The 27,322-nt window shown below is 42.5% G+C and overlaps 1 protein-coding gene across 14 annotated transcripts in view; it reads right to left on the bottom strand.

Annotated features, from left to right (window-relative positions):
• Window positions 1-27,322, bottom strand: part of ncam1a (neural cell adhesion molecule 1a) — a 383,668-nt gene that overhangs the window by 30,497 nt on the left and 325,849 nt on the right. For 5 of the 14 annotated variants that reach the window (XM_061740349.1, XM_061740348.1, XM_061740350.1 and 2 more), the window contains 3 exons: window positions 26,208-26,255; window positions 12,213-12,337; window positions 9,112-9,292 (listed from right to left, as the gene is read on the bottom strand). In XM_061740349.1, the coding sequence (XP_061596333.1) occupies window positions 9,112-9,292; window positions 12,213-12,337; window positions 26,208-26,255 (354 nt within the window). Of the gene's footprint in view, window positions 1-365; window positions 3,180-9,111; window positions 9,293-12,212; window positions 12,338-26,207; window positions 26,256-27,322 lie in introns of those variants that run through there. The other 9 variants (XM_061740352.1, XM_061740353.1, XM_061740355.1 and 6 more) reach the window with 3 other exon arrangements.

Below are 27,322 nucleotides of genomic sequence, written 5' to 3'. Positions count from 1 at the left end.
ATCGTGTTGTTTTTTTCTTCTCCGACAGTTATTAGGTTATCACTTGGTGAACGTTTGCGTTGAATTGTTGATTGATCTCCAAAGATATTTTTAACAGCACTTAAGTTTCCAGTTAACGATATGCCGTCTGGTGAATTTAAATGTTATTCTCCCTATTTCCAAAGGAAAGTCTTTGAAAACTTTGTAAGTTGTCCGAGGGCAGCACATTCAGTGTGATGCAACACTACATGCAGAAAAGAGATATTTAAACTCCCCGGAAAAAAGGAAAAATCAGCCTCTAAACTGCGTCACATCTCAGAGTCTCAGTCGGCAAACCCTCAGGAAGACATGACTGTCTTGAAAGAAAAAAAGAATTTATTTCAACCCTACAATGGTTACATGGAAATACACTGATATGCACTTACAAAAATGTCTCAGAGAATAAAATAATTTCACATTCTTTTAAATGAAAGTTTTAGTGTATAACAGCTGTTGCAGTAACGTTTTCAGACATTTCGCTGCTTTCAGGTAAAAAGAGAACAGGAATTGTCAAAATAACAGCTGGTTTTCTTGTATTTCTCGAATATCAGTTTTAAAAGAGTATGTACACTTTGTCACAAAACATGATTGGATTATTTTTTTTGTTTTCTGCACAACGCTCCTCCCTTTCCAGACAAGGCAGTTACATGACAATGCATTTGAAGAATGAGCACAAAACTATCGTGGGAAAAGTAAAACAGTCTGGAAAAAAACGAGTCCCAACATTTAATCTGTCTGCAAACCTTATCTTCCCTCATTTTGCACAGCAGAACATTTCAAGCTTGATTCCGAAAGAAAAAAAGAAACTTAGGCACAGCATTTGCGCTCGTCTCCTGTTGAACACATTCATAATGCTCAGCTGGGGAGGTTTGAAGCAGCTGCATAGCAAACTGAGGAACGCCGGGTCATGCCTCGCGTCAGCTTTCATGCCGTGTTCATGCTTTTTAGGTCAATATGACATCAGCGGGATGATGCGCCTGCTTCATAGGTGCGGAAATCCAAAATAAACGTTTTTTACAACTGCCGTGTCCAGTTAATACAGTGTACAGTAGCTATTTATCACCCCCCACTTTTCAAGAGTCAAAACAACCTTCGGTTTATTTTTAGACAATCAGGAGCGCAAACTTCTGCAAGGAGCCCAAACTATGTGAATCAAAGCAGTTTTGAGTGAGACTTGGGATAATCCACCAAGGTCATCATTTCATTTCAAGACTTACAAATGTCCTTCCACTAAACGATAGCGTAAAAAAGGTCACTGCAGGTAGTTTTTTTTATTTTTGTATGTGTAAAAAAATGTATAAAAGGGCTGTTGGTGTTGTTCAAGTTCAAGTCAAGAACAACAAACGCATCTAAACCGACGAAATGGAAAACAAATGAAAAAAATTACATGGTATAATTATTCAGTGGTAGATATAATGTTATCAAATAAAATTGTTGGGGGGGATAAAACTCTCAACAAAAAAAAGGCGTCTTCAATAACAGTTTTAAACATTTTTAGTCGGGAGCAGAAGGTTGGTCAGTCGCCCCGTGAAACCCCGTGAAGTCTTGTTTGGGCATGTCTAAAAGCCGCTGAGTGGACGGCGATAGCGGCCCGACTGGAGCGCTAAAGTGTAGCACCAGACTCGGATACGCAGGTGCTCGCCACAGACCGTGTAACAGTCCACGAAGAGCTTCGCTGAAGCGTGCTTCTGAACGCTAACACGTTACAAATCTGTCCAAACATCTTCACAGGAAGAGAAGAACCGAGCGCTGACAGAGCTGAGATGAGGTCCAGCGGACCCCCGCTGGGACCGGCGGTTACGGCGTTCTACTGCTGCTTCTAGCCAGTGAGGGCTACTTACGTGATGCCCAGTCCCAGCGGACTTCCACGTGATGATGGCTGGTCACCGATCATGTGTTTCCCATCTCGGAAACTGGACCGCAGCTCCAGATGTTCAACTCGTCAAATCCATCATGTTCAGTGACGGTTCGTCTAATTTGATGAATTCTTCAGTTTTTTCCTTCCTGAATCCGGTTTCTAACCTTTTTTGGAGGAGCGTTTTTTATTTCTGAACAACAGACTCCAGGAATTTGTTGCTGCAGTTCGTCCATCCTTCTGTTTGACTTCATAAACTCCTGTTTTTTTAATGTGGTGGCTCCTCAAATGCTCAATGATGTTTGCTTGTGTTATTCTTAGCCACACTGGTGCCGTCTCAGCGAACTGCGGCCTTGCGTAATGAGCATGTCAGAGTTTTCCAGGTGGGATTTTCCAGCCTTAAATGACAACATATTGCTGAGATTAATGCTGACATAGCGGCATCAATCCAACAACTCTCCTGGCGCTGCTTCTCCACCTGCCGACCCAATACAGGAAGTTGGAGGGCAGTGCAGTGTAACTTCCTGTCCTCGGAAAAACTTGTTTGTAAAAACGACTTTTAAACGGCGCTATCAGATACTGCAAAGAAGTGTATACTCATCGATACTTGCACCCTTATTTAACCTCAGGTGGTTTTGCAGGGACTCTAACCCACTACCAGTTAAGTGAAATGATGTTGCTGAGTCTTGTCAGAGGTTTAAAATACCAATTTATTTTGAAGTAACTCCCATTGCATCAAGGTCTAACGTGAACAAACTCTGTTCAAACTCAAAATTGCTTCGATTCATGAAGTTTTAGCCACTAATGAAAGTCTGCACTCCTTCCCATCTAATGATAGACATACGGTGGTTTTAACACCAGAATATTCCTTTAAGGCATTATGAATGTGTTACCAATCACTTGATCTATGTCCATCAGCTCCAACTGACAAATCATCATTTCAAAAATCCTTTCCTGAATCAGTTTATATCCAACATGATATTAGCTGAAAACAAAAGATAGACAGAAACCAGAAGAACAGAAACAAAAACCCAAATGTGAGGATGATGCAAGTACCGAGCACCCTGTAATAACATCATGAAACCAACGTCTTGACTCTTCGCTGTTATGTTTCCATTCTTGTGTGTGGCTGCACAAGGGTCAAAAGGCATAGACAGCAAAGGATTCTGGGCCAGTAGATTTTTAACGGCTCAGACTATCCTCCTTCTGCTTTGCATGAAATCAGTTTATGAGAGCCAGAGCAGAGTCAGCGTGGACAGCAGGAGAGGCGCCAGGCTGCACGTCACGCTCTGGCAGCCGAGGGTGGCTGAGGTCGGTGACCGAAAGTGAAAGATTCACACACAAGATCCACAGCGGCGTTTGTCCAAGCGACAGCAGTCACATGGTAAAAAAAAACAAACAAAACACAGAAGAAAAAGCACAGAGAAAGAAATTTGTGCGTATGGCAATGTCATGGTCCGTAGGTGCCCGAGAAGATCACACATGGAGACGAGAAGAAGACACGGAGAAAAGGGAAGCAGGAGAGAAAGAGGGGAAAAAAAGGGAGAGAGATAGAAAAATAGGTCAGAAATACAGAAATCCACGTCTGAAAGGTTTTCAGTGACTGAAGTGAGGAATATAAAATAAAAGGGAACTTTGAGCTAGAGGACCAACGTAAAAAAGAAGTCGAAGCATGTTAGCAGAACGGCAGATGACACATGGATCATGCCAGGCGTGGGTGGACGGTCACACAGAGGATGGAAGGTGGATGGAGGGTGGATGGAGGGTGGATGGAAGTGGGGGAATGACATCAAACACCGCAGGCTTTCGCTGCTTCGGCGCTCGTAGAAATGATGGGAGCTTGCAAGAGCAAGAGCATGGTTGTTATGTGCTGTTAATAATGGCCAGTGGTGTAAAGCCCCATCAGTGCCTGTTCAAAAACAAAGAATGAGGGGCCGCTCGGTGGCGCAGTGGGTTAAGCAGCGGCTCATATACTGAGGCTACAGTCCTCCTCCTGCAGCGGTCGCAGGTTCGAATCCCGGCCTGCGCACCTTTACTGCGTGTCGTCCCCATTCTCTCTCTCTACCCCTTTCCAGTCTGCATCTTCAATAAAGGGCCACTAGAGCCCAAAAATATCAAAGAATGAGGATGGTATCGATCGACTTGTTTACACGACTTGGGAGGTGCTGCCGGCACGACGAGAGCAAAGTGCCTTGTTGGTGATCAGAGCCAGCTGTTACAACAGACGGTACATACTACTCACACTCTGCTTCAAACTGACTCGAGTTTGGACCCACAGTTGGTGACCCCAGGAGGGGGAGGAACATACATCGACCGCAGAGTCTTGCCTTTTGACTCAACTCTCTCTTCATCACAACAGACCGGTACTTCCTCCCTTGTTTAAAAGGATTTTAACTGAATGGTCTCAGATTTGGAGGTGCTGATTCTCGGCTCAATGACCCAAGGAGACTGCGTCATCTGCAAAAAGCAGACTGAATAAACTGGATCCCCTCTGCCGCTGAAAGTTACACACCACCTGTGCTTCTCAACGTCAACTCTGAAAGTCTATCTTTAGCTTGCGTTCAAACTGTATTACCGTATTGGCCCGAATATAAGACGGGGTTTTTTGCATTGAAATAAGACTGAAAAAGTGGGGGTCGTCTTACATTCGGGGTCTAGACGTTATACCCATTTACACCACTAGATGGCGCCAGATAACTTTAAAGCGAATGCTGAACTTAACTCCCCAGGCCAAAGCAAACCCCTGTCACAAGGAAGAGAAATAAAAATAGCAGTAGCATGAAGAAGAAAAAAGTAAAAAATAGCGGTAAGAAAGAAAAGAGAAGAAAATAAGAGAAGAGATAACAGAAAATGGAGAAACGTAGCGAGAATCTGGAGAAAAGTGGTTCGAAGAAGTTATGATGCAAACTTCAAGATCATGATTTGAATGAGGCAAAATAACATGCTTTTTCTCTCAAATATATTGTTATAATCATTTGTTTCAGATGTACTGTAATTATTTTCTGTATAAAAATTTAATTTGGTGTTAAAAAAATGTCTTTTTTCTAATTTGAGTCTTGAAAAAGAGGGGGTCGTCTTATAATCGGGGTCGTCTTATATTCGGGTCAATACGGTACTTCCCTTGCCAGACCCTGCCTGGCCATTTGTACCCATGTCTCGTCAACCCCTGTGGGTTTGTCTGTCTTTATCTTCCTCGCTGTTGGTCCGTCCTGCCCTGGTTTTTGATTTTCTCTTCATTTTTCTGGCTGCTTTGTCTTTGATGCGTTGTTTGAGTTTTGTTGGTGGCTCATGCTGGCCAACGCTCCCTCATGCTAGCTCACGCTCTCTTAAGGCTGGATTATGGTTCTGCAACAAATCGACAACAAGCCTACGCCGCAGGTTGCGCCGCGTCGCGCACCCCACGCCGCACACCACGCCGTGCCTGACGCGCACCTCCCACAAATTGTAACTACGCGTCGAGAGGTCGCAGACAAACGCAGACCGAGAGGGCTGTGATTGGTTCGCTTAGTAGCAACGCATTTCTGGTTTCCGGTTCGTGAAGCCGTCTTGAACTTTTCTTCATGTATGTGTGATTTATTTTGTTTTAGTTTTTTGCATAATAGTTGTCCTTATCTCTTTGATTCACTGTGACCGGAAAAGTCGGATAAACCATTCAGGAAAAGATTGCACCCCCCTAGCGGTCGTGGGGGGTACTGCACCACGGCGAAATGGAGTGACAGAGAAGTCCGAAGGATTCACGACGGCGTCACGGCAGCGGCGTGTGCTCTGCGTTGGTGTAGCGCAGAACCATAATCCAGCCTTTATGCCCCCTCATGCCCCATCACGCTAGCCCACGTTCCCTCATGCTAGGTCATGCTCCCTCATGCTCCTTCCCTTTCTTTATTATTTGGCTTTTTGAGTTGTTTATTGGTCCACATTGTAATTTGTTTGCTGTTTTCTATCTTATCCCTCTATTGTTTTTCTATTTATTGTCATTCCCTTGGTGTCCAGCACCATGGCCCACTGCATTTTTCTTAAGGCTCTTTATAAATGAAACAGAGTTGAGTTGAGTGAACTCTTGGTGTAATAGATCACGTAGCTTGATCAATATGAAGGTTGTGGGTTCACTTTCTGTTTTGAAAAAGAGAAACCTAAAAAAAAAACTGTTTGATCATTTGACTCTGAACACTTCAATAAACAAGCAGATCGATACCACTGTTTTTTTCACTCCCTCATTTGAACATCTAACCCCCCCCGCCACACACTTTTTTCCTGATTTGGTGACGAAACTTAAAAACTAAAGAACGCACAAAACCCAGATTTCTGATGTTTGACCTGAGTGTTTTGTGGCGAATGTCGTGGTCAGGCGGTGTTGGAAAAGAAAAGAAACGTGTGAACATGCACGGATGCAGACAGGACAGTGGGCCACTTCCTCGGCCACCTTCACACCACCGGTCACGGTGGGCAGACGCCACACACCCAACACAGAAGCTGGTCATGAAGTCTATGGCGTGGATGAGCGTGGTCACGGACCTCTGAGGGCCGCTATTTCACTTTGTTTATCCATCTAGTTGCAAAGTTTTATTGCAACGTCTACCGTAGCCGGGGAGATTTGGATAAATCACGTGTTGGCATCTGCCACTTTGGAAACTACACAAACAAATTTAGAAGATGAGCCGAGTTTGAGTGTCATGTGGAAGAGTTTTCACGCCACGCTGGGAGCCAAAAGGGCATTGAGGGAATTACAGAGCCCAGATCCGTAGTTCGACAACAGATTCAACAGGTTATTTCTCCATGAAGTAATTTTCTTGTGTGTGTGATTCTGACTGAAAGTGGACCTCGCATCAACGTACAGATTCAGTGTTTGTTTGCCAAACACCAGCTGTTTTACCCGATAATTTACCAGGAACAGCTGTGGGACTCGGCAGAAGAAAAGTCGAGTTGAATGCAGATGTTGTAGTTAAAAATAAACCTCGGCAATTTTACACATGTGGCTTAATGTGAAGAAGGAAAATAAATAAAACAGCAGCAGCTTGGAAGCAACACTAAAATATCTCAACGTAAAGGAAGAGTTAAATGAGAGTAATTAAAGGGACTTGGGTGAAGCCCATGTGAACTGGGCTCCGGTTGGTTTTTAAGTGATCCAAACCTCCCGCCGCTATGTGGCTGCTCTCCAGACAGCACATGAAAAGGAAAACAGTGAGCTTCTTCATGCACCATGCACTGGCTGCAAGTGCTTTGAAAGGATTTCAGGAAATTACCAGAGAATATTAATTTGGTTGGAAAAAAAAAAGGCACCATGCAAAGACCGGAGGGGCTGCATCCCCCCCCTAACTAGACCGGCCACCACAGACCCAGGCCTGTCGCAGACCTAGGCCCGTCACAGACCCAGGCCCGTCGCAGACCCAGGCCCGTCGCAGACCCAGGCCCGTCGCAGACCCAGGCCCGTCACAGACCCAGGCCCGTCGCAGACCCAGGCCCGTCGCAGACCCAGGCCCGTCGCAGACCCAGGCCTGTCACAGACCCAGGCCCGTCGCAGACCCAGGCCCGTCGCAGACCCAGGCCCGTCGCAGACCCAGGCCCGTCGCAGACCCAGGCCCGTCGCAGACCCAGGCCTGTCACAGACCCAGGCCCGTCGCAGACCCAGGCCTGTCACAGACCCAGGCCCGTCGCAGACCCAGGCCCGTCGCAGACCCAGGCCCGTTGCAGACCTAGGCCCCTTGCCGATCCTGCAAGCTGCGCAAGCGTTAAAGACGAAGACAGCAGATGGCGATGATGAGAGGATTTGAAACAAAGAGCAGGGACACAGCGGCACGAAGATAGGAGAAAACAAACTACTCAAGGGCGAGAAAATGAAGCGCTCTGACTTTTTACTGCTCCACTGATCAATTTATGCTCGGTTGTGACAAAACTAAATCACAGAAACATACAATGATGTCATGCAATCTCCAAATTGTTTACTGTTTAGACGCTGGATGTAAATAATTTGAAAAATGATGAAAAATGTTGGATTGACTGGTTATATTTCTATATCAGAAAAAAAGTGTAATAAAAGCATGAAATAAAACGCTGAGAGCGAAGCTGAGTACTTGGCAGCCCCCCTCTTATTTTGGTCCTGAACCAGACATGATGTCAGCGCTCGGTGCTGAAAACAACACAAGTCTATAAATTATACCATAGTTTTAGAGACACAGTGCTCAAAATATCCTGGCTTGCTTTGTCTTCTGGATTAATATCCCTGAATGTTGCTTTATTGGCTTTCCCTTCAGAGCTGCATCAGCTGTTTCTGACCGTTTTTTCTTAACTAATCAATGTGTGCCCGTACGTTTGAACCATGGAAGTACTACTTTATCTCGGATATAAATGATGCCACGCTGAAAGTTTGTCCGAGGTTGCATTCAGTAGAAACTCTGATGCTTCTTATTGTTTCAACTTAAAAACAGAAAACAGGATTAAAAGAACAGGTACTGTACCAACTTTTGCAAGGCGGTCCTCACATTTTAAATAAAGTGAAGGTAAGTAGCTCCAACTGAGGAAATTTCAGTAAAAGTAGATATTTGAGACAACCGGTCCACGACTCGCAGGCATTTCTTTTTTTTTATCTCTTCTACAACCTCCTTTACTTGGTACCATAAGAAACGATGAAAAATAAGTAGTCCTTGAAATGATTGTTACTGATGAAGTTAATTACAGGCCACTGGTTCATCAATGAAATTCTTGCTTGAGAAGAATTTAAATGGATGAATGGAGGAAAGACGAGACGGCGCGGAAAGGGATCTTATGTTTGTCAGAGAAACAAAACAAAACAGTCATTTGGAGGCTGGAGCTGCGAGTCAGCTCGGGTGTAGCGGGATGGGGATGCAGCCCAAAGTAAAGTATGCAGCTTAAACACATCACAGCGACAGAGCACCAGCCGACCGTGACAGCCTCTGGGAACCGATCCACTCGGGAGTTATTTACTGCAAAGACGCTCCAAACATGCTACACTGGTATGGTACATCTGCTCTTTATGTGAATTCAGTACTTCGTATTACTTCCTGAACTGGAGCTGTGGCAAAAACACGAGAAGGAAGCCGTGAATGCTGGTCTGACTCAGGTCTGAGTAGCTAGCGCGGTACAATGTAGGAGTTGGTGAACTGATTCATGTCAGACCTACTGTCCCGGTAGTGGACCTTAGCAGAGGCTCGGAGGTCACGGTGGAGGCCTGTGTGCGCTGTGGCTGGTGTGTGGACGTGGAGGGTGGGATGATGGGATAGTACCTGGGACGGAAGTCGGCTCTACATCTGTTCTGTAGCGAAGGACGCCAGGTATAGACCTGCCCTGCTGGTTCTCTGCCACCACGTAGACCAGGTACTCTGTATCCCAGTCCAGGCCACTCAGCACCACGTACTCGCTGCTGTAGGGGAGGCGGATCTCCGGCTTCCAGTCGGACACGTGCGTCTGGTTGAAGACAGCCGAGAAACACCGCGGTCAGAGAGAACGGCAACATTTTCAAACACTTAAAGGGGAGCTATTATGGCATCTAATACCTATTTTAAACAGGCCTTGAATGTCTTAAAAACAAGATTTTGATTGTTTTTGCTAAATAAATTCTTTTTCATTCCTTTAACCTTTGAAGAAATTGGCAGACGTGCTTTTAAGTTCAAAGCCCCATCAGATTGGAACAACTTACCCATTAACATAAGAAAACTTAATTCGTTACACCTCTTTAAAAACTCTCTATATTCCAACCTCAATAAACCATGTAGTTGTTTCTAGTGGTATTGCCTTCTCATTTTATTTTTATTTATTTTTTTATTTCATATATAATGTATATATATCTTCATATATTGTATCATAATGATGATGACAATGACTACCATTAATATTGTTGTTCTTGTTGCTATTACTGCATTATATGCAGTGTTTACCTGTGTTCTTCAGGTGTGGTGGGTCTTGGGGTCTGGTGTGTGGGCAGGTTTGTGTGTGAGAGCCTTATGTATTATGTATTATGTATGTTGTATGTAACTGTTTTGCATTGTGTTGTATGTTTTTTGTTGGACCCCCTCGAAAACGAGATGATTCATCTCAAGGGGCTATCCATTAATAAATGTACTTTAAATTAGAAATTCAGCCTCTAAACCTTGTCTTTATCTTCCCATTCTCTGACCTCATTATCTATGCAGGATTCTGAGTGGGCGGGGCTATGATAATGAGGCACTGTGCTGATTGGCTGCCTGAATGACGCGATACACCGCTATGAAAAAATGTCAGAAGCTCCGGCTGGCGGAGTTAGTTGTGGCCGTAGTTTCACGCATCGGAGGCCAATCTATGTAATTCGCGCCCGTCGTTACGTAACGACGGGAGCAGAATCTGAACGGCTCGTAGATCCACATCACACTGGACGGCTCATCCAGGCGGCTGTACAGACACTGCAGAATTTGGTCACCTTCTCTGAGTTGGCAGGCTGAGGGGAGACTACTTTATATACTGTATGTTAAAGCAATAGGTCCCCTTATGTTTTTCATAATAGGTCCCCTTTAAAGTAGTGACACAACCTTGGGTCCATATATGACGGGACGGAGGGTAAATTCTCTTCGAGGAACAATAACCACGCAAATCGAAACAGTTTTGATTTAGAATGAATGTTTATAAAAACACTGCATTTGATGTCAAATAAAAGTTTTTTCAAGTCGGTTACCGACGACAACGTCACGTTCACGGCCTCCGCAAGTGTAAGTGGAGGCTTCTGGATGCTCGTACGGTCGGTTGTACGGTTGGTGCTCGATCTTCGCTGGACGCATCCTTGGTAAAATGGGCGGATCAAGTACACATCCGGGTATTTGCACCGGACTTGATGAGATCCAGACTCGAGACCTGGAACAGTACCTTGGGCTGCAGATGATCACAATTGCAGACACGTACGCATATTGAGGAACTAGAAGTGTCTTTACCGACGCCTGGTCGCTACGTAGCATAGCTGTTTCACAGTTTCTGTCAGCTGACACATTTAGGAGGAACCGAGAAACAACCATACAAGTTTGAATCAAGCAGTTTAGAGATAATATTTAGCATTTTATTGGCAGCCTTCTAAAGGTTAACTGCTCCCCACAGACCCCATGTATTATTGAAGCTTCAAAGGGCAGATCTCTGCTAAATCTTGACTGCAAGTCACGGCAAGGAACTAATTTCAGTTAAATCTACGTGTCGTCTCAAAGTCGAACGTTTCCACACACCAAAACTAGTCTTGAACCTGTTAGTGGTTGTTTTGTGTTGCTGTCATCCAGGTAGCGGACACACTTGGGCCTAATCTGGGCTGCTTCGGCGTGCACAGCTCAATTACGGCTCTGGCGAGCGCAAAGTAGTCCAGATGTGTCAAATTTTTTTTTTTTTTTAACGTCAGCTAGTTCTAGGGTTGCCACCCGTCCCGTAAAATACGGAATTTTCCTTTATTTGAGAAAAAAATGTTGCGTCCCGTATTGAACTAATACGGGACACGATTTGTACCGTATTTTCATTAACTTTTACACCATATTCTAGTTGAATTATTGAAATAAATTAACCTTTACACCATATTCTAGTTGAATTATTGAAATAAATTAACTTTTACACCATATTCTAGTTGAATTATTGAAATAAATTAACCTTTACACCATATTCTAGTTGAATTATTGAAATAAATTAACTTTTACACCATATTCTAGTTGAATTATTGAAATAAATTAACTTTTACACCATATTCTAGTTGAATTATTGAAATAAGTTAACTTTTACACCATATTCTAGTTGAATTATTGAAATAAATTAACTTTTACACCATATTCTTCACCTGTAGGCTATATTACATCTGGGCTGATGTGGACATACGTAGCATAGGAGGCTATTTCAGCTGCTATATGGTTGGCTGTCTGTACAGTCATGCAAGTTCAATGCTATTAAAGCACTTTAATCTTTAAATCAAAGCATTTTGTTTTTTCATGTAAAATAAACACATTTTTATTCAGTTTAGAAGTTTTGGGGCTTTTTTTTGGCTCCTGCGCTGCTGAAATCAGGGCGTCCTTTATTTCTATTTCTGAAAGGTGGCAACCCTAGCTAGTTCTTGGGCCGGGCTTGGCCCAAAGCCAGTTGGGGATTTTATATTGCTAATTTTTCTCTTCATGATTATATTTTTACCTACAGTCAGATGTGAAAAACACACAAAGTCTAAACATACCGTAGAGTTGTATTTAAAAGAACATACGTAAATGTTAAATCACGCTTCTCTTTCTTGAAAGTTCCAGCTGTGATGAGATTTTACTATTTTGCATTTTTATTTCTGTCTTGACAAATTAGAAGAAAATGCAAAGTTGTACGGAGTGACCTCCGTGCATGGTATACTCACAGCCTTGTATCTGACCAGGTAATGTTTGATCGGAGAACCGCCGTCGTCCTGCTCGGTCCACTTCACTTTAAGGACATTGCCCCCGTTTTGGGGCTTGCCCTCTAGTTTGGGAGCGCTCGGTTCTCCTGCACAGGATAAATCAAGGAATTGCAATTAGTCAACATAAATATGGTTGTTAAATCGACACATGTCCAGGTAGAAGTGGCTACGCTTCAAATGTTTCAACACTGTGAAAACGGCTCAGTGTTATGCTGATCGCAGACGCAAATGTTGGAATTTATTTCTAGCTTCATGTATACTGTTGTAAGCTTGTTCTTACACTGGTTATCACTGCAATCAGAAGTAGATGGCAGACCGCAATCAGAGGTGGAGTGTTAATCATGGTCTGATTTGGTGGCACTGAAGTATCTAATGCTGACACAGCAGGTCCAAAAAGCTCCAAACATGGCTCTGAAAGGATGCATTTTGGTCGTCTTCCCGTATGCAATCAAACATTTCTATTGATTCTGTTTTGTGGATTGAGCCCTAGAGACCCGTCAAGTGTCAACTGCATTGGGGGGAGGATGCAAAAATCCAGTCGCTAAGAGATCACTAAAGCAGTGCAGCTCGGTTCAGATCAGTTTGGTTCAGTTTGGACCGGTAAGACCTGAACCAGCTTGTGTTTCTGATGTTTTGGCCGGATGGCTGCAGCTACATCGGTTACCAAATGGTGCAACATCATAGCTGTGTGGCACAATGTCTCCAGTCAAAATACTGTAAATAAAAAAAAAAGCATTTCATTTAAAGTTCCTATGTCATGGGGTTCCTGAGCTTTAGTGGTTCTAAGTTGTCTTAAACTGTGAAATACCCAGTTTTCAGACTGCCTAGCTGTCATTTCTGGAGGTCCACGTTCAATTAACGGGATGAATAAAAGTTATTACAAAGGTGTCATCACAGGTGGACAGTAACGGAGTAAATTTACTTGAGTACTGTACTTAAGTACATATCCAGAGGATTTGTACTTTACTTGAGTATTAGATTTCTTTGGTACTTATTACTCTTACTTGAATACATTTCCAAGACAAATATTTTTACCTTTACTCGAGTAAATTTCTAGGAAGGCTGAAAAGTACTCGTTACTTTCAGGTCTGCTCTTTTTTCTTCTTCAGGTTTTATATAACATTGTGGTTCTAAAAGCAGCACATCAGTGCAGCTGGTTTCAAAGAGTTAATTCTCAGAAACAAGAGTTAAAAGATCCTTAAATTAATTTAGAAACAATATAGTAATTTACTGATGTGGAAAATGAGAAATTTACTCTTACTTTTACTTTTACTTAAAGTAAATTTAAAAGCATTTACTTGTGGTTACTTAAGTACCTTTAAAAGCAAGTACTTTTCTACTCTTACTCGAGTAATATTTTGACTGAGCTACTTTTACTTGTAACGGAGTAAATTTTGACCAGTAGTATTTGTACTCTTACTCAAGTACTGGGGTCGAGGACTCTGTCCACCTCTGGGTGTCATGCCAGGAGCTTCCATGGATTATTCCTCCCCGCCCATTAAAGGATCAGCCCCACCCCCCTCAGAGGCGATTCAGTTCTCAAAAAAGTATATTTCAGATTCTCTGACAGTAACGTGTCTGAAATAACAGCAGAGGGAGCAGTGGGATGGAGAGGCCCCCGTAGCAAAATGCAGTGTACTGCTGGGTGGGCCAGGGTCTGTTGAGAGACTACAGATGTTTCCATAGGAACCAGATCTCTCGCCTCTGAGTGCAGACAGACTTCTATCTTACAGTCTTTGAGGTGTCAGATGTTATTCTTTTTAAAAGGTTTTGGGGTGTTTTCGGAGGACTGTCTAGTGTATTTTCAGCACATCTAAACTAAACCATCCTCTAACCTTGACCAGGGGACCAGGATGGGCTTGGGAACCTCGTGGGTTGTCAGTTTCAAGGAATCCCCTCACAAATGATTTGAATCAATGAAAATATTGAAGAGAAAACTATAAATCTTTTTTTTTTCCAGGCAGCCTGACGTGTTTTACCGTTTCAACCCTATAGCGAGAGCTTCTATCGAGCACAGCTCGGGTGTAAAACAACACTCGGCTGAGGTGTCGCCGTACTCGGCGCTCCTCATTATCTGCTCTGTCCTCCTGAGTAATGACTGTCAGGTCGCTGGATAATGAGCCGCAGGCCTTGATTGGACATGTTACCATTATCCTTTTAATAACACTTGCCAAGTCTTTTGGGAAGGAAGGTTGGAGTGATTTGTGCGTATTCTCTGCAGCGATAAGGACTCACGGTTCAGTCCAAAAATATGACACATCTAAGTAACTAAAATGACAAGTACAAATAAATCAATAGTAGAACCGCTTTCACCAAAGAGCAGAACTGAGCTTTTATGGTGGACTTGATCGGAGATGACAACATCCAGGATCAACATTGTTCATGCATCATACGCTACGATTACTTGTCTTGGTAAGACAAGACTTCAAATCTACATCCAGCAGTACACAGCAACTAGGTCTGAAGTTGCAGCGTTACATAACTTCACATTTGCTGTTGGTTAACTAACACAAGATTTAAAGTTCTAACACTTTGTCTGGTGTCGGTCGCTCCATAACCTGAGGTAAACTCCTGGTGATTAATTTATGCTAATGTAGGAAAGAGCACAGACATATACTATAAAACAGATGAGAGTTCATGGTCCTGAGCTATTTTCTACGGTGCCACAGATGTCTGAGTTTTGGTCCCTGTGGAACTAATATTCAACAGTCAGTGACGCATCTGTATGTAGGTCAAGGAACTGTTCAAAAAGGCCCATGTGGGTCGATCTGAACTTTTAAGTTTAGAGGATCAATCTGCATTTGTAATTAATGCTCATGTAGGCAGAGCGTCACTTTAATATAAAATAAAATACTTTTTCAAAACTTGTATTTATTCCTTAATTGATTGAGCGCCTCTTGAAGTGACAGCTAGACAGCTAGACAACTGGCAGTACAACGGTTTGATAAAGGTTTGCACCTTTGACAGTTAAGAAAAGCATAATATGTGCTATTTATAACTGGACAGGTGAGTAAAAATACATTTACTGTTCATATATTCTAAAATATTTTAAAAAGAAAACTATTTTAACGGTTTTTAACAGTCCAGACATCAGTGTTAGAGATTGTAGTTATTACAATTAGATGCATGAAGGCACTTCACATAATAATCCAAGTGCACTGCTCAGAAAGGGCATGGTAGCAGAGGGAGGGAGCATGACGGAGGCTGAAAGTGAATCAGACAGTGTCGGTTAGTCACAGCAGGCGCAGCAGCGGCCGGGCGGCAGGCAGCTTTGCTATCCACAAGGATCATTCTGGGTTAGGTGGTCTTTGCTTTTTTGTGGCTACAACAGAGAGGAGTGACAGTAGACGTATCCTGCAGGCTGGAAATGCTGGGTGCTGCCACACATCTACAAGCGCAACATGTGGCGCATCCACCATCCATGGCCTCATGCAGGCGCGTGAGAGGCGGGGGTCCACATGCAGCTAAAACGCTCACGCAGCAACCTCCTTCACGTTCCAGCAAACAACAGTCAGAAAACAAGAGTGACCAGAAACATGCTGCAAGAAAGAAGGTGTTAGTATTTTAGTTTTTATTATCAGTTGTGTGTTTTTTCAAACAGTCGTGAGAAATAGTTAGTAAAACCTAATTTAATTCTGTTTTTAATTTATTTCAGAAAAAATAAAGAAAAAAAGAAAACTTGTGTGGGAAATACTAAGAACCCCCCTCAGTGCTTCCCTAGGATTTGAGAGGGTACGTTGGAGCCAGGTGCTGCTTATCATCAAGTCTTGACCACTGGATCACAAGCAGATCCATCGGCAGATGTTTGGGCAGTTTTGGACAATGCCAATGGGGAAAGACATAAGCAACTGTTGCTGCACATATATATGGGACCGTTTTTTTAAAGACATGTCTAAAGGAGTTTGACTTCAGTTTGCTGCACTTACAAACATTATTGAGAAGCGGAAAACATTCAAGATGGGTGGAAGTTGTCTTGTGCAGGCACCAACGCCTCTGGAGGGAAATGCGCGGCCATCCGTCAGCTAAAGCTAAAGCGAGGTCAAAACTGGGTCATGCAACAGGACAATGATCTGAAGCACACCAGTAGATCTGCATTGTATTTTGTGAAACATCAAAGCTTCAATGTTTAGGAAAGATGTGATCATAATCCAGACATCAGCCCAATAGAAATGCTTTGCTAGGACCTAAAGGGAGCTGGCCACGGGCGAAAACATGAACAAAGTTGTAAAGAGGAACGGCCCAGGGTCTCGCCACCACAAGCTCTTAAATCATGGCAGCACTGAACATCTTCCACGTGATTTTTTTCTTTTCAGCTTTACTTTTGTCAAATATGTAATCGCACAGTGAAAAAAGTTATGTTGAGGCAGTTACTTTATAATGTTAAGACTCACTGTGATCACATTCTTATGTTTTTACATTTAAAAAAACAAGGTATGAGGAGGGAACACTAACTTCTCCACAACTGCAGTTCTGATAATGAAATTAATCACACAAGAAATGAGAGATGCAATGGTCTAAATTCCATAAATTGTGCAAAAGTAAATGTTTTTAGTTTGGACCATCAAGACATGACACCCAAGACGCAGACACATGCAGGCAGGATTGAGGTTTTCATATCGACGCAGCAGAGCAAGAAGGACGGGGATGCAACGGGAATGGAGAACAGAACTGGCATGCTGCAGGAGGAACCGGCTGCTGGGAGTCCGGTCTCTGAAACGGTGCGCGTTAAAAAAGGGGGACGTGAAACATGAGCTCATTGGCGTTAAACCGTGCAGATTTCAGACAGTGACACTTGTCAGGTTGCTCTGGTGAAGCTTTAAAGTTGAATTCTCGTTCAAGTAATGAAAGAAATAAAAGCTTTTCCAACAGCTAACTGTTGAAAAACCCTCTTTGTGACTGATCTTCAATCTTGCTAAATATTTTCACCCCCCCCCCCCCCCTGTATGTTTGTAAGACCATTTAAAGTAGGCATGTTTTGCTATGTGTGACTGAACCACTCCTCAATGATCTATGCTTCTTTTATTAGGAAAGTATCTGCATCTGTCCCAAGTTGATGAATTGTATTCCTTAGAGGATAAATAAAGTTTTCCAGACTAAATAAATGTCTAGTGAATGATCTAACATGGCCATATTATAGTTTTCTGTCTTTTTTGACTTATTTATAGTGTTATTATGATTTATTATAATTTTAATTTAAACCGAGGGCTATTGGAAGATTCAGTATACATGTTGAATTGTTCCAATATACCAAGCACAGTCTTCATGGGGCTTAGAACACTTTCTGCTGTTGGTTTTTTTTCAAGCAAATCTCTATGACATCACAGAGTATGGGATTTCCTTATATGGTCATGTCCTCCGAGTATGCATCCACTGGAGCAAGAGTTTCAGTGTCATTTTAAAAGCAGAACTTTCTGGGGATCAGCTAGTTTTTCTTACTAAACACTACTTTTGTTCCTACTTTTGTTTCTCAGACATCTACAACATAAATATGTTTTGTTTTTAAGGCCAGAGTTGGCTAACCATGGCTCATTGGATCCAAAATGTTTTTTTCTGGGCCAATAATGGAGCAAAGACAATGTGTTTTTCTTGTTATCACCCCACACTTCACAGAGGAAGTGTTTCTGAAAAAGGTCCTGCACGCTGTTGGATCTGCATAAAGACTAAAGCTGAAAGGCGGTGCTGTTGCAGCACCAGAAGTTCAGAAGTCTGGGCAAAAAGTGGTGTTTAAATTGTTTGCACTGTGTTGGCAACTGGCCTATCGGTAAGACCCGCCTCTCAATTGCAGATGAGCCAATGCCTGTTGAGATCAGTTAAACTTCAGGTCTGCTACTTGCTGTGTAGCAACAAATGTGAAGTTACAGTAAATTTAAAATGATGTCTCTTAACATTAAGCTTATAAAAAGTAAATTAATTTAATCTTACTCCGCCGTACATGAACAGGGTTGATCCCTGATGTTGTCATCTGAGATTCTGACGTCTGACAGATGTGTGGGGGACTCACCAATAGGTCAGTTGCACACTTATAATCAGCAGTGTTAAACTAAAACAGGCCTCGTATTAATGTACCAAAGACATTCAGCTGGCTAGTGTAACGCTCCGTTGTGATGTCCACTTAGCATTGACAACACCTTGATGAGCTGAGAAGGTTTTTGTTTGATGAAAAACTGAACTTTTTATGAGCTGTTAGCCCTGATCTTCGACAAGCCTCCGGGAACTGGACCAATCAGAAAACACTTGAGCCAAATCTGTTCGTTTTCGGGAAGAACCTCTCCTTCTCCTTTCAAGGTACAACTGACTAAAATGATGTCTGAAATAATGATCATAACATGGCCACTGATTTTTATTCATCTCTTATTGTAATTTTAGAGTACGTATGTAAATCAGAATCTGCGTGGCAAAATGTGAAAAATAATCCTTTTTTGGACAGAAAGAAGAGTTAAGGTGAAAAAAGGTTATGAAACATGATACATTTTTTTTAGTACTTTTTTTAGTATGAGTTTAGTATGAGTTTAGTATGAGTTTAGGATGAGCGGTAAGTGAATGAAAGATGGCAGAGTCTTCATGTCTCATCTAATCTATGAATCTAACTTTACAAATGCTTCATGAACAAAGAAAATTTACCTTCTGTTGGCCAGCGAAGACGACATCGTCAGGACCATGCAAGAGCCACATGACAAAGTCACATGATGCGCAAGGACATGATAGTTTGAAAGAAAAATACAAGAGGAGTGGTAGGGTGGAGGGGGTGCGGGGAGAGGTTGGGGGAACATGGGAAACATAAAACAGTTTGAAATGATGAAAACATCTCGACATGAACAAAACAATTAAAATGTTAAAGACAAAACTGCAAACAAAACAAGAAAAAGAAATGCATAAATTAAACTCTTAACATATAAATAAATAAATATATATATATATATAAACAGATATATAAAATATGTTAGTGAAAATATGAGGCAGCTGGAGGCTTTTGTTTTGGTTGTTGAAATATGAAAAAAATCCTTAATTAAACATAAAAAAACAAACATGTTTAAAGCCACTCTATGTAGTAACACCAGTTCTGACCACATGGAGGTATAAAGATCTACCGTGTTGACAAAAAAGCCAGTACTATGTTAATGAGTAGGGATGGTACGGCACATTGTTGTAATTCCACGTTTTTCCCACTAGAGGTGTCTAGTTTCTTGTGTCTGAGTAAGTGCAATTCCTCTACTGACCAACAGGGTCTGGCTCCAAAAGCGAGTCAGTTCCTTGTGCAAAATTCTCTAACTTTGCAGCAAAAATAAACATATACACATATGAAATGGTTTTTGGTCTCTTGGCTTGATAACACAAAAAAAAAAAAGGAACTGGTCTGACGAGTTTTGGGATGTCCTAGGAGGGTTTGGGGCGAGGCTTAGTTAAGCAACCTAAAGCAATTAAGGTTGTTAGTCATGGCTAAGCACTGCCTCCAGTTCATTTGTATCGGCTGGGTCAAGTGACTGTCTACCAAGTTGATCAACCGGATCACTAGCCCACAATTGGTTACCCGTTGCTTGGTTGCCGAGGCCATGAGGTTTTGAGCGAAAAAGAGTTTCCAAAAGCAGTCAGAAGTGGTATTACTACATAGAGTGGCTTTAAAAAAAAAAACAAGATTAAGTAAAATAAAATAAAAACAACCAAAACTGCCCAACCACTATTGCACCATTAATACACCCGGCAGCATTTCCTCTGAAACAGTTTTTCATTCAAATGCAATTCCAGGAAGCAACCTTAAGACTCAAGGTCGTAAGTGAGCTCAACCATGGCGGTCAGCTTTAAAAACATGGTTAACTTCAAATTACAGCAAATCACATTAAGAAAAGATGAATAATTGTCACTTTAAGAACAGAGGAAACTCTGCAGCATGCAAACTGATCATGATGCAAAACATGGTGGACACAGGTGAACACATGAAAACATCTGGAACCACATGACGATCTAAAAGCACTTGTGACGTTCGTTCTGAGAAGTTAACGAACTGTCGTGTCTGCGGGAACGTTTACTGTGAGTATTTGCAACCTAAAATTGGATCTAATGTCAAGCTGAGATCTTAAATGACGTTACAACGTGTTGAGAGGAGAAGAGTGAGTTAGGAACAATGCAGCTTTTTCACAGAGGAAACAATACATGGAAATCAGTTAGAGGGCAACATTTAGTGTCCGAACACATCGTACAAGGTTAGCGCTGATGGTGCTTCCACAAAGTTAATCACAAACTAAAGCAATACACGTTCGGAAAAAGGTTAGTGGCTTAAATGTGTTTTCAAATAAGAATTTAAACCACAGAAACATGGCAGAATGTCAGCATGGGTTTAGATGTTACCTCTTGTTCAGAGCGCGCAGATGCAGCAAGCTAAAGTATCGTAATATAACAAACAAACAAGACCTCAGTGACGATAATAAAACAGAGATTTCTCTTAAACCAATATTACAGATCAGGTTTGGAAACCAGATTTGGTATTCTGGAAAATGAGGAAAGAGTTTAGCTCTTGGCTCAGTTTTTCTTCATTACAAGTAGCAGAGATAAGCTTCAAAAAGATAAAAAAACACGTTAAATGGAAAAGAGATGAAGTTGTTGGCTAGCGTTTAAAATACAGCTGCTTTCCCACCATCAAGCTACACCGGCTTAAACATGCTAATCAGCTCTGGCCTCATTGTGCACATAGATGATGTATTGGTATCTGTGTCCTCCGAGCTAGCAGCGGCAGCTTCGTCAGGATCAGTGCTCCGTTTAACAAACACAGCTGAATGTACCAATAGCCAACAGTGAACGTTAAGTCTTGAGTGATTCAGGCTCAACACGTTTAAAGCCGGGCATACACTGTGCGATTATCGGCTCGTTTTGAGCCGATTTTCCAGTCGTGCGACTTTTTTTTGATCGGGCCCGATTTTGACCCAATCGTTGCTCGTGCCTCGTGCAGTGTACGTGGGGTAACGACGAGAGATTAACACCTCACGACGAGCTCCTGATCACAAATCGTGAGGTCGCAAGAAAAACAAGCATGTTTGAAATCCTGGTCGCTCCTCGTGACGGAATCGCACAGTTGAAGCAGCTACGACCCGATTTGCCTCATCCTTTCACAGAGAGCATGCGCAATCTCTGATGTCACGTCAAAAACTATTATTTGTAGTTTAAGTGTTGCAAATTCACATTACAAATCATGTTTTAATAGCAAAAAAAAGACCGCATTTCCACGTACGGTGCGGGTTGCCGCGTACCCTGCGCCGTAGGCTCTGCGTTGGTGTAACGCGGAACCATAAATCAGCCTTCAGTGTGTGCGCTGTCTGCTGTAGGCCGTCAGGTCACCCACCTTTTCGTTTCATCTCGTTCCCACCTCCTGCGTGTAAATTCTTTTCACTTTAAAAAAAGAGCTATTTATGTTAAGCATAGGATAAAAGTTTGAACTCGGATTTTTGGGAAGTATTTTCAAGATCGTTATTTTAATAGCGGGACTATTTCCAGCGGCGCCTGTGTCGAGGAGCGCTTCGGACGCGCCACGTGATCGCGCTGGACCAATAACAGCGGCCCCTGATGTAAACAAACCTGACGTCATACAATGTTGGCGCAACCTCGTCTTCCCAGAAAAATAGAAATAGAAAAATACAATATAATGAGCCGAAAAGTGCACAAAAATGACTAAAACAGTGTTATATGATGCCACAATGAAGATGAATTATAAACTAAAGTGAAATAATAAAAATCGCCCATAATGTGATTTCGTTTTTATCATTGTGCTGTACTGTTCGGAACAACTCTTTTTTCTCTTCTCATTTTGCTGGGACGTCGGGTTCCTCCGCGAGACACAACTTTTGCGATATGCGTTCATTGTTATGTCTAAAAATGATGCGCAGTGCCCACCCAATCAGAAACGGTACAGATATTTTATTATATATTATATTTCCAGTACACAGAGGTCCGACGGGAGGATTATGATCGTATAGTGTGAGCAGACGGGTCGCATCCGAGCATCGGGTCGTACAGTGTGAGAACATAAATCGTGGGCTCTGAACTTTTGAACTCCGCGATCTAGTCGTGCAGTGTGAGATGGGGCAGTCTCATACGATTCAAAATATCGCACAGTGTATGCCCGGCTTAAGAGAGATAGCAAATTCCAGAGCAGTTAAGAAGACTACTACTGCTTTAAAACCAGCACTGGTTTCAGGGGACAGGGAACCTGGACTGGGCCTGTGAAACACTGTAAGTGTCAGCAGGAAGGAGGCTAGTCTGGCTCAGCTTAGATGCTCAACAGTGGGTCAAGCAGTCTTCTGAACCGTCATTATTTCTATCCACAGTCTCCAACTACAACATGTAAACTCAAAGGCCCAATGGAGAACAATGATGGCCTGAAATGAGTGTGATTAGCTGTAGTGGCTTTTTTTTTTTAACCTAAAAAGTTATTTTGATTAATGTCAGATGTATTTCAGATGGATAGATGGCTCAGTTGGACCACTTTCAGGATCATTGGCGCAGCTGGCAGCAATGATCCTGCAAAGTCTGAAGGTAAAGAAGACGAACATGATCTCCAATGAAAACTTCTTTTATCTTTCAAGCTGAAATTGGCCGGGCCAAGAAACGCCTCCAGACAGATTTCTTGAATAAATTATGGCGAGTCTCTCTGGAGTAGAACGATGGATCTGCCTGCAGAACGCTGATAAAAACAGGAGGATACTTCGCGTGGAGGTGGAGGTGGAGGAGCAGCGTCAGTGTGAGCTGCTGTCATTAAGAAAGAGCTACTTAAGACTATTAGCCCTGAAAATGGAGGGGGAAAAAATCAACTCAAAAGCCTTCTGGCGGCTCCTGGAGGATCATTTCTCTAAGCAGAGATACAAGAAGTAGTCAGCAGCATTTAAGATGTCCTGATATTTATGCAGAACGATCGATGCAAGTGCACCGCCGCTTGGCTCACGAGAACAGACCTCGAACATCTCTAAATTAAATCTGACCGATCTTCTGGGTCTTCAAAGATGAGATTTATAGCGAGACAAACTTTCCTGAACCGCTTTTGGAAGCAGTGTTTGCTGCTTCAGCGACAGTCGGCTCAGATAAATACTGAAAGACTTCATATTTGTCAAAGTGCAGAACTGCCCTCTGGGAGTGGAATCTCTGCACGAGTCGAGAGAGTTTGCCTGAACGCTTCGAGATCACTTGAGAATCAGGGTCGGTTCGGTCTAGGGCTGTTCGATTTTGCCCAAAAATAAAATCTCGATTTTTTTCTCTCAAAATCCGATTTTCGATTTCGATTACGATTATTTTGTGAATTGACAAAAGGCAAAGAAATAATTTCAAATATGCTGTTTTTTTATTGAACATTTGCCCCATTGGGCTTTAAGTGCAAACTTTGCTCTTATTAAACCAAAAATGAATGAATAAAGTGCAAAACTCTGTAAAATAAGTTGAAAAAAGTTTTTAAAACAAACATGTTTAAAGCCACTCTATGTAGTAACAAAAAAAAAATCAGCAAATCAGCACTTGCAAACATACAGTAAGTTATATTTCCAATTAAATAAAACAAGACATTTTCTAATTAAACTAAACTGGGTCTTTGCTAAATAATAATGCAACCCATGAAGGAGGTAGACGTGTGTAATGTCAGTCATTACATTTGCTATTCACATTTGCAAGTTTTTTGCAAGGAACACGAGCCGGTCTACCGGTGGCATGTTCCAACGCCCCCTCCTACACTAAAGAGCCTCTCCCATGGGGCACTTGTCGCAGGTATTGAGAGGTATTTCCATCAATCATTAAAATGGTATCAATCATTAATATGTGTGCAGACAAGGTGTAAAAAAATAAATAAATAAATAAATAAAAAATTTAAAAAAAGTGAAAAATCGATTTTACGATTTTCACGTTTTAACATCGTTCTAATTACATAATCGCGATTACGATTTAAAATCGATTAATCGAACAGCCCTAGTTCGGTCCATCTGGAGACGTCTACCTCGTCAGACAATTAAAAGGGATTAGTGGTGTCAAATGAAATGAATGTCTCCTAGTACGGGGTTCAAATCTCTGAATTGTTGGACTGCAGATGCACACTGACGCAGTTCAGCGATGGTCCAGCACCAAAGTAGACTCGACACGGACTTTGACCACCATCACTGACTAGAACGAGTCGCTGTGGCTAGTGCAGTCTGAGGGACAGCACTGAAGTCCGGGACTCAGACCCTATTTTTAATGACTTGACTTGGATGAGGACTCGTTATCAGCTACATGTCCTCATTCGGTTTTCTTCCATGTAATATGTCATAAATGGTAAAAGATAATATCTCTATTGATTTCAGCAGTCATTTCCTGTAAAATGCGCGTCACCAGTGCAGGTCACCAGTTCACATCATCTGTGTAACACTAATGGTGCTAAGATCCCAGTAGGACGGGTCCTTGGGGTTGTCTGCTTGGAGATTTCAAGTGTTTAAAACTGCAGAAGAAGAACCACCGAGGAGATGATGGGATGAACGCCCGACTTCAGTCGTCATCTGAGAAGATGATACGAACGATCCTGGAGAAGGGAGGTTAACTCAGTTGACTTGGACTTGTTTTTATTTTTTAACTGAAGACTGGACTCAGACTCGATGTTTAATGACTCGAAGAGTCAGTCATTATTCTGTCATTGTACCTTCGTGAAAATGGTCTAATTAAGTTACCAAATACAAGTTAATCGTCCACAGCTACACATCCACTAAGATTTTAAATTTGTTGCATCTTCTCAACAAGATGAATGAACAAATGAACGCAGAGGAAGAAGAAATCACATTCAAACCCACATAAAACCCAATTCGGCTGCCACAGATTCATTGTGATATCAGTAAAAGTCTAACATTCAAAACTTCAACGTATTTCAAATTCTTAAGACCTTAAAAACTGTGATTTTGACTTTAACGAACAAAGAGATTGTGTTAATCATGTTGAATGAGGTTCCACGGTTAGACGGTTAGCCTACGTAACTCTAGAAACATTAGTAAAATCAAGGCAGTTAGCAAAACTAATAATCTACAAAGTCTATTTACAGTCATGTGGAAAAGTTAGTACCTCCTCTTAAGTTGTGTTTTTTTTTCTGATTGTGTAAAAACATAAGTCATCTGATTGGGGGGGTGTTTCCTTTTTGTTTCTCTCCATCTCTGATGGCTTAGAAATGGTCTAATAACCTTTTCAAAATTGATGCACAGCAACAGGTGCTTCCCTGAGACCTCTGCTTATGTCTTTCCTTGCTGGCATTGTTTTAAATGAAATGCCCGGCTGATTTGCAGTAAAACACTGAACTCCACATTCCTCAGAAATTCCCCTTAACAGCCTTCCAAGATCGATGGGCAGCACCAGTTGCTTCTTTACGACTACTGCTTATGTCTTTCCCCCTCGGCATTGTGTTACCACACCCCTGAACGCAGACCAGAAACCTGTCAAAACATCTACTTTTTCTGAATGTTTACCCCCCGCGTCTAATGAGCAAGTCTGCCAGGGTTGGTTGATGAGCAGCGTCTGGAGACGGGTAGCAGGTACTTCCCATCATCCACCTGATGGTGCTTTTATTCCCTTCTGGGGTTCATCTTCATCTGACACGGTGAAAATAGAGAAACTCTGCTGTTTGACATTGTATTTGCTTCCTACCAATTTCTTGATCGTTGATCAGATGACTTTCATTTTCACACACAAAAACGTGGCATTAAAAGAGGGTGTACAAACTTTTGCACATGACTGAATCTGTGTTGAGCCCTCAGACGAGCCAAACCAGAATTGTACGACCATCTATGCTCTAACTGCGATGCCAGGTGAGTAACACACACACGCACGCACGCACGCACGCACGCACGCACGCACGCACGCACGCACGCACGCACGCACGCACGCACGCACGCACGCACGCACGCACGCACGCACGCACGCACGCACGCACAGGTGAAGAACACACTGCACACCTCTGGACTGGAATATACTCACTAAGGGGCAAACTGGTGGCGGCAAAAGAGGGCGGTACCGATGAGGTCACTGAAAGATGGTGGAGACAGCATGAGATGAGCGGGAGTCGGCACCAGGTAGAGCTCAGAGCTGCACCAGTTTCATGTGACGTTTCCCAAGCAGGTTTCTCCTGCTATGGTTCTGGAAACCTTCCATCAGATATGTCGGGTCTGGATGAGCACCGAGGTGAGTGGACCCCACCGTATATGAAGACAAGGGGTTTGTCCCGGTGCAGCATGGAGGACAGTGCAGGACGTGGAAAAATGATGCTTTCGTGAATAAATAACGAGAACCCACACAGCGGATGCGCTGGCGTCTATCCCGGGGCAACTCGTGGCCCAGTTACGGCCCTGGCGGGAGCTATGCGTTACCAGCTAGTTCTGACGTGTTGTGAGGCCCAGGCGTGGCGTGGAGAAAATGGGAGACCCGGTTCATGTCTGGTGGACCTGTGGCTGAGTTTAGGCGGCCACACTCGCCCCTGCTGCGCTGCCGTCAAATCTGGACCGAGGAAAACTGCGGGCTGTAGTACATACGGGCTGAGTTTGGACTCTAAAGCTTTTAAATCAACATCATATATCAGAAGAAAAGGGATCAAGTTTAAAAGCGCAGAAGACGTCCCAGAACCTCCGGTTCGGCGTCCTGTCCAGAGTTATTATCGTTCACGAAAACTAACGAAATAACGAAAACTAAAATTGAAAAAACAATTTCGTTAACTGAACTAAATAAAAACGAAAATTAAAAGACAAAAACGATAACTAACTGAAACTATATTGCGTGTTTAGAAAACTAACTAAAACAAACTGAAATTATAGATATAATTTCCTCCGTCTTCGTCCCTGTCAATATAAGCCTCTTGGTATGATCGATTTATACCGCTCTGGCCGTCTATCTCCAACTGGCAGCTACGGCACCTTAACGCCTCACGGTCCGTGACGTCAAAACTAAAACTAAAACTAATAAAAACTAAACTAAAACTAAGCATTTTTGAAAATATAAAAACTAATAAAAACTAGCAAACCCACACTAAAAACGAATTAAACTAACTGAATTGAAGGAGAAAAAGTCAAAACGAAATAAAACTAAACTAAAATGAAAAA

The sequence above is a fragment of the Cololabis saira genome, chromosome 14 (assembly GCF_033807715.1).
Source record: "Cololabis saira isolate AMF1-May2022 chromosome 14, fColSai1.1, whole genome shotgun sequence".
NCBI classification, from domain to species: Eukaryota; Metazoa; Chordata; class Actinopteri; order Beloniformes; family Belonidae; genus Cololabis; species Cololabis saira.
This window is presented reverse-complemented; position numbering and strand designations above follow the sequence as displayed.